Source organism: Ischnura elegans, chromosome 12 (assembly GCF_921293095.1).
Source record: "Ischnura elegans chromosome 12, ioIscEleg1.1, whole genome shotgun sequence".
Lineage (NCBI taxonomy): Eukaryota > Metazoa > Arthropoda > Insecta > Odonata > Coenagrionidae > Ischnura > Ischnura elegans.
This window is the reverse complement of record NC_060257.1, coordinates 65,595,932-65,604,566: the sequence shown is the minus strand read 5'-3', so window position 1 is coordinate 65,604,566 and position 8,635 is coordinate 65,595,932. Positions and strand designations below refer to the sequence as shown.

At 39.2% G+C, this 8,635-nt stretch overlaps 1 protein-coding gene across 1 annotated transcript in view; it reads left to right on the top strand.

Moving 5' to 3' along the window:
* Nucleotides 1-7,475: 7,475 nt before the first annotated feature.
* LOC124169371 (chaoptin-like) overlaps nucleotides 7,476-8,635 on the top strand; it is a 37,609-nt gene continuing 36,449 nt past the window's right edge. The window contains exon 1 of the mRNA XM_046547962.1: nucleotides 7,476-7,585. Coding sequence (XP_046403918.1) covers nucleotides 7,580-7,585 — 6 coding nt within the window. The 5' untranslated portion in view covers nucleotides 7,476-7,579. The remainder of the gene's footprint in view (nucleotides 7,586-8,635) is intronic.

The window sequence follows — 8,635 nt, the reverse complement described above, 5'->3', positions numbered from 1 at the left end:
AAAAACCTCTTCATCAATGAAGAGGCGCGCGCACGGATCAGGAACATCAATTCATTAACCAACACCCAATGAAACAGTTTCCTGAACGTTCCATTAATAGCATTAAAGGCCTGCGCAAAAGAAGAGAGTACCAAGCAGCAGCCTTAGAGGAGGTGAAGAGACTGACGGCTGAGACTCAAGAACAGCCGCCATCGACTATGTGTCGACAATGAATCCCCGGAGACCAAAGTAGGGGATGAGACGAATAACGCGCTTATCGCAGAAATTAACCGGCTTGCAGATGAAGTCATTGGTATTCGTGAATTTAACGGCAAAATTCTAGCAGAGATTGGCAGGAGGTGTATTGAAGGCGACGACGTAGTGGAAGAACTATCCCGATGGCTGAAGGACACATTTCCTGATAAGGGAGGCGAAGTGGAGAAGTCTAGGAACAGAAGGGCGCGAAAACCCAATCCCAAATTGGCGTCTCCGAAGAAGAAAGTATTCTAAAATGCAGGAAGCGTTCAGGAAAAACATGTCTAGAGCGGCGTCAGAGGTCCTCGATGGAGAGGTAAAAGCCAAAACGCCGCACAGTGGGCTAGAATCGAAAAAAGCTGGCCAAAACCTCAAAATCGATTTTTTTGAGCTAGGAAGTTGAAACTTCGCATACACATTCTCAAATAAATTGTGCATAACTACCCAGATTATTTTGGTCCTGTGTTTTCACTTTAACAATATATGTGAGGTCAAAGTTGAGCAAATTTAGCGAAAAACGACCACCCTCGATTTTTTCTGAAAATTACCGACTTTATCCTCGTGCAGTGGTTTAATAAATAGTTTTATCGACAAAACTGTTATACCATCTTAATTGACACTTCTTATTCTTTCATTTGAAGGGTTTTTAAAGATTTTTTTTCATCAATGACCATAGATACATAGCAAAATGGCGGAGCCTGTTTTCAACCCATTTTTTACATAAACGTAGAAAAAAAGTAGACATTGTCACCGGCTTACACTAAGTAACTTATATCATGTCGTTCTTTGAAGCTTCTATATTGTGAATCTAAAGTCAAACATTGCACTTATTTGCAACCCCGAATTTTAAATCGTTTTTTCGAACGCACGGACGACTCCGGTTCTGGCCGGCGGCGGCGGAGAGTACGGCGACGCGGCAAGCGGGAGGATGCAATACGGTCTCATTCACTTTTACGTGTGGATAACAGATATATTAAGGCCGGGACACAATGAACGCTAACGTGAGACGCGAGCCGTTAACGGGAATCGGTAAAAAGATGGCGGAAGGGAAAGCTTATGGAAGGGACACAACCACCGTTTACGGGGAGTACGTAAACGCGAGAGATGGGCAACTTTCATCTCTTCTCGTGTCCCGTACACGGAAAGCCAATCAGAAGAGCCGGAGGAGCCCGAAAATGGGAGCCACCTGTTGGCAGAGAAAGGTATCTACGGCATCACACAGCGATACAGCATTTTTGGCGCCCATTGCTGAATATACCAGTTGCTGTTGTCGTGCAACGTGAGCTGAAGAGGATTCATTTAAGGTAAGCCATTAATTAATTTAATTTACATGCATACTATCGTCCCCCTCTTGGCAATTATTTACTCAAGAAACAGATATATTAGTGACAGAAAATAATCACCAGAAAGTAAAATTAATAAATATTGCTACGAATGACTCTCATTATGCGATCGCTGGGCACTGCAAGAGGTGCACTGAAAGGTTTCTTTCTTTGAGTGCATTCCATGGAGAATGGACTTAAATCGCGTGCTTAAAGTGGGGAAACGGACTCTTTTACTAACTAATAAACTTTTTAACAATAACAATTAATATATTCCTTAAACGTGATGGAAAATGTCTCAATACAGTACTTATTTTTGCCGAATTATCCCAAATCAAGCACTGTCTTGGTGCTTAAGAGTTCACTATTTTAATCCAGTAAGGTTATTTAGTTTATATTCTTGATTTAAAGCAATTAATAATTATTCCTTATGCAGCACAATTTACATGTTGCTCTAGTTTCGCCAGTGCAGATGGACGTCAATTCATGTTTTCAGGGCTGTATCGAGAGAACGAATAGGATGAAAACGAATGCAAAAGGAAGATACAGTGACCATCCTCGGAGGCAAGAAGAACTCTTGCCAAGTGGATAAAATGCAACCCCGAGTATTATGTTATGTCAGATTAAGAGGCCCTCTCACTAAGTAATTGTGTCCATGCAGCTCACAAAATTTCGGTGCAAGGGTGTTCGAAAATCTGAAATGCCAGGGATATAATATTAACCCCAGCGATGAGAGAGTGACGCGAGCATATGATTTCATTTACCCGAGTGAAATTATTGTAGCAGAGGTTATATAAGAAGTTTCTAAAAATGGTTCTGCATCTTACTGCGACTCGAATCTTAACGTGCATTTCCACAGATCCAAGTTTCCTGTCGCATATAAAGTGCACTTTAATTTGCAAACACGGCTTTGACAGCAGTTAGGACATGCGCAATATAATCTCACGTGGGAACGAGGGCCTATGTCTCATGAATTATTGCTCGTGAGCACCTTTGTGCCTTCTTGTTTAGGTAAAAAATGCTGTTCGTTAGGCGAAGCATGAAACAGGCACGATTATTCAAAAGTCATCACAATTATTCTAGATTTCCTCTCCAAATAATTTAATTTTCTCTCTCTCTCACTGACGCTTTAAATACAATTATGGTATATCACCAACCGTACATAAGGTCTTCATTGACGGAGCTGACATTGCAAAAGAGTCCATTCTTAATTGCGACAACTGTCAGGGGTAGCAATATAGGCACGGTATAAGGACGTGAGAAAGTTCCGTGAACGGTTGACTAGAAAAATGGCACGAGTGGCCACAAATAGGGATTTATTCCGAAGACAACTCCTGATGTAATAACTGATAATGACAAAAATTACGCCAATTAAACTGGAGGAAACACATACCTTGCCGAAAAATGTAATGGATCTGTTTTTGAAAAAGGAAAACAATGCTTTAGCTCAGACAGTGAAAGTGATAAAAACTCGTCAGATAGTGAATGAAAAACAGTAACCTTTTATTGCTGACAGTGCTAATTGCAGTATGTTAGTTGGGAAAAGTGTAAATTGTGTTGCTTTTGTTTATGTTATGTCTGTATGGTAAAATATTTCTGAAAAATAACCATTTTGTCAGCAGCGCAGTTTATTAAGAATAATGACGTTGATATATAGGTAAGAGATTTAAATCAATACTTTAAATTGAGCATAAGGCATAGTTCAAAATGAACTGTATTCCTTAGAACGAATACATTATTCGATGTGAGTAATATGCCTTCCGAAACTTTTAAAGCTAGCAGAGTTCAAACCAAAAACAAGTTCGAAGGGATCGGTACACTACAACAATACTATAAAACGACTGTTGTCAGAAGGCCTTTAAATATGTATGGCAGGTTAGAAAGAGGAGGCCATGGATCATCGAGGGCTCTTGCCTAGAAATTGAGCTTGTTTGTTAATAAAAGAGTCCGTTTCTCCACTTTAAGCACGCGATTTAAGTCCATTCTCCATGGAATGCACTCAAAGAAAGAAACCTTTCAGTGCACCTCTTGCAGTGCCCAGCGATCGCATAATGAGAGTCATTCGTAGTAATATTTATTAATTTTACTTTCTGGTGATTATTTTTTATCATAATATATCTGTTATCCACACGTAAATGTGAATGAGACCGTATTGCATCCTCCCGCTTGCCGCGTCGCCGTACTCTCCGCCGCCGCCGGCCAGAACCGGAGTCGTCCGTGCGTTCGAAAAAACGATTTAAAATTCGGGGTTGCAAATAAGTGCAAGGTTTGACTTTAGATTCACAATATAGAAGCTTCAAAGAACGACATGATATAAGTTACTTAGTGTAAGCCGGTGACAATGTCTACTTTTTTTCTACGTTTATGTAAAAAATGGGTTGAAAACAGGCTCCGCCATTTTGCTATGTATCTATGGTCATTGATGAAAAAAAATCTTTAAAAACCCTTCAAATGAAAGAATAAGAAGTGTCAATTAAGATGGTATAACAGTTTTGTCGATAAAACTATTTATAAAACCACTGCACGAGGATAAAGTCGGTAATTTTCAGAAAAAATCGAGGGTGGTCGTTTTTCGCTAAATTTGCTCAACTTTGACCTCACATATATTGTTAAAGTGAAAACACAGGACCAAAATAATCTGGGTAGTTATGCACAATTTATTTGAGAATGTGTATGTGAAGTTTCAACTTCCTAGCTCAAAAAAAATCGATTTTCAGGTTTTGGCCAGCTTTTTTCGATTCTAGCCCACTGTGCGCCGTCTCTAAGCCAGATGCTGGAGTACTGGAGACATTGAGCAAGCGCTTCCGTGTGCCGGGAACGAAATCGGAGACGGAAACGGAAAGTTCGATTCCGAAATCTCGGAAACGAGGAGACGTAGTCACTGGATAAGGTTCTTGAGCAATGCGTAGTAGACGGATAACGAGAGTTCTCGATTTTCTGTTGACCACTTCCCAGCCCGCAAAATTCTCAAAGCCGTACTTCAAAGGTTTTTGAAAACGGATTAAGTTGTACTAAAGCTGTAATACAGCGTCAAATGTTCTCTAAAACAACTGTATTACGATTGTAATCTAAACCTGAATTACGATTTTACAGCAAATTGTTTTATTTTGTAATGAAAGTTCATTACAGTGCAAATACAAGACGATTCAAGTGTTGTATGCAGAGCCATAGTTTACAGTAACTAATTGATGGGCAACTTTTAACAACGGACCTGGAATTAACATCGCTGCTAATTAACCGCTAACTTTACGGTTAGGTCTCGAAACTGAAGTCGGAGGGAAATGTCCACTTTAAACGTGCGTATCTTGGCTTGGTATAAAACATGTGAAAGTGGAATGAAACTTCGATGAAGCTAAACTTCACGATTTGAGTAATTTTCAATGGACCAGTGGCGTAACTATGGGGGGGGGGGGGGGGGTGGGAAAGGGGAAACCCCACCCCAAAGCCTCAGAGAAATAATTTTTTTTGTCAAGCCATTGTCCAGTTTTGACATGTAATAACTAGGGATGGACGGATACGGGATATTTTTCGGATCCGGATCGGATCCTTGATTTTCGGAGCCGGATCTTCGGATATTTTCGGATCCTATTGCATTTTCAATTGTCTGCTATAAACGAAGTAATTATTCGAGTTTCTTCTGGGTAAATACAGTCAAAAGAATGCTATTTAGATTTACATGTGCGTCTAAAAAATTTTTGCTGATTAAAAATCGTTTTTATAAGCTTTCAAGTTATTTTTTAAAAACGATAAAATCTTCACACGCTTAGGATGTAAACTTTTACGCTTGCGTTTGGAAATGAAAATAGGTTTCAATCTTCGGATAAACCATTGACTGATTTTTGATATTCCTCACTTAAGTTTCCCCAAAATTTTATCACTTTCTCATCGCAAACTGACTTGTGTTTCACCCGCAAATGCTTCAGTTGGGGTGAGGTGGATTTTCCACTTGCTCGCGATAGTATCACCTCACAGTCCACGCAAATTTTGTCAATGTACTTTTATTGCAATAAAAATGTTTACCTTACTTAAAAACCAATGAGTAAGCCAAGCATCGCAGTGCAACCACGCATGCGAAAGTAGAATCGAAAATCTTTTCACTCCCTCGGATGGGACGCTGCATTCACTCAATCATAAATTAAAGTTTCGGATCCAGATCCGATGCATTCATCGAATTTGGATCCGAAGTATCCGATCATCCCTAAAAATAACTACTTCTGCCTAACGTTAAAGATCATTTATTAATGGTGTAAAATGTATTTCCATGCATGCCATTTTTCAAAAATTTCCCCGGATACCCCGGGATCGCCCCCCAAACTCTCTCGCCCCTCCCCAAAGCATATTCCTAGTTACGCCGCTGCAATAGACATTCAATAAGGCGGAGGGTTACGCCCAGCCGGCTTCACCCTCGCTTCCAGCCGAGCATAGGCAGCGCCATCTCCAGTGCTTTAATAACTCTATGAGGGTGTTTGACAATAAATCATCATCCCGAGGAATCCACCGTTGTCACTCAGAATGTAGGCTTTCTTTCCTCGGATCCACAAAGATATGCATCTTCTCCAGGATTCAATTTGTAACCGGAGTTACAAGATAGCGTAATACACCTTTTCTGTACCATTAGTTTTTATTCCAGCAAACGCTGTTTTCAAACTCGTATACGTTCAATAAATGTTAGGGTTTTCTTAGGTAAAATTCTTTTCTTTGCAGGAAAAAAACTAAAAAATCGTGGTTTATCGCACCAGAGCAAACGCCTAATTCCTGTACAAGCACAAAGCTTAACTCGGACGAAAGTACAAGTGGCACCAGTGACAAAAATGATGGACAAAGCGGGCAATATTGGGATGATGGAAAATAATAGAGCGACGCGACCTTCACAAACTTTTCGCCTTCCTTTGGTCGTTTTGTCTCCCGGATTCATAGGGACAAACCATCGCATACATATAGAGTTTAAGCTTAGATCGTAAACTCGATAAAGCGACAATTTTCGGAACGACGTGTAATAACGTGTTAGTCTTAATTTACTGCCATTGTGATGCAGGTTTGTTTATAAAACTTTAAAGCTATTTCATTGGCGAAGTGGTACTTTTCCATAAATTCATTTCCATTTATGAAAACTATAATGGCAATGAATTAAGTAGGAATTGTAACTTTTTAATTTTTCAGTCTAAGCTTTCATTGCTTAAAATATCATTTCTTCATTTTGGGCCTAAAATTTTAAATGATTTCCAATTTCAATTAGACCGTTAAAGGGCTTAAATACATTTTGTAAAAAGGCTAAACATTGGTTTATCTGTATAATGATAGTAATTTTCTTTTTTGATGTATGCGTGTGTGTTTGAAAAAGTTATATTTCATGATCTTAAAGTTATACTTCTGTATTTTCTTGTATGCTTTTTCTCGTTTTGCACTTCAAGTTACTTTACATGATATGTTTCTTTGCCACGTTTTATATTTAATCAGATACATTTTAATAAAATCAAATAATTAAATATACTAATTTTTAAAAAATATTACATTTTTAATAATTCATTTAAAAAAGTAATTATTTTTAGTTACTAGTACTGTATTTAAATTTAAGGTTGGGATCTGCACACTGGTGTTAATAGTGACTAAAGCTCCTTTATTTTTTTGTTAAAAAAGCTGTAATATTGAGAAACTTTGCAGTGGTAAGTTTTTTAATAATTTAATTATAATACTGTCCGGAATTGCGTTCATACCACGAGTTCCACCAACTACCGTCAGGACGATCTCTGAAGCAACCGTAGTCTGAACAAGGCATAAGCGGACGTAGAGTCAGTATGGGAGAAGTATAGAGGAAGGGTAGGAGTATGAGTAGGATAATCCGGAAGCTGGAGAGGGGTACTGTGACGAGTCGGCTGCGCCTACCCAATAGGTTTAGATTTCATCTAACTGCGCCGCCAGGGAGGTCGCAACTGTCGCGAGGGTTTCGCTAAGCTGCCTCCGAAGAGGACTGTACTTGCGGGGAGAGCGACAGACGTTGGAGGTCGACCAGCGACAGCAACTACATGGCCGTAAGTGTTTCAACTCCCATTTGGTGGTCTGAAAGTGAGTCCGTCACGTAGTTTTTCTCTTTTTGTTAGATTCTGAATAGGTTCTTTTTTCTGAGTAAGAACGCATACATAGAAGAGCTGTCAGGCACGATAAAAGTCTTTAAAATAGCTTAGTTTGTAATATTCACTTCTTAGAACAACTCAGATCTGACCCTTACTCAGAGGGCGGAAATCAGAAAAAGCCGGACAACATTACAAAATGACTTTATTTTTTGTTATAAACTTTAAACTTCGCAGGAATACTCAAAAATGATTTAAATTTATGGATGTGTACTTCATTTGACAAAGATCCCACCCGTTGCTGAGATACAGAGGCTCAAACGTGAGCTAATTTCCATGAAAACGCCCGTCTTCAATTTTCTCTGAAAATCTTCCAAAGAAAGTAGATGGGGAAGTTATGGGTGGATTCTTTGTCAAGTGAAGTACATATCCATACATTTCAATCATTTTTAAGTATTCCTGCGAAGTTTGAAGTTTTTAACTAAAAAAAGTCATTTTGTAATTTTGCCCGGCTTTTTCCGATTTTCGCCCACTGTGCGTTGATTGAAAACTAGATTAAACCTTTTATGTAAAATCAAGAGCAATTTATTTTCCGACACTACGTATACCTCATGATCACCAACATAATATGGTAGATCATACAATAAACATGAAATAAGAGAGATAGACTGTAGAACAGAACAGTTTCAGAGTGCCGTTTTTTTCACGATCGGCGTGCCTTTGCGTAAACGTGGAAGTACATTTGTTTGCATGCGTGACATTATTTCTATGACCTTGTAGTGTGCATGTGGGAATGCATATGTTGCATGCTGGTGATTGATCATCCCCTGCCGAACACCCTTGAGGTGGCTCTCAGGCTAATATGCAGACATATGATGAATTTCTCCATCATCCTTCTCGCACCGGCATTTGCAGAGTATTCCATTTTATTTTTCTCTTCTTTCATTTACCAACGACCCAGGATAGCCTTCGGAGGCCATACTATCACGTATCAGCTATGAACTAGCTATT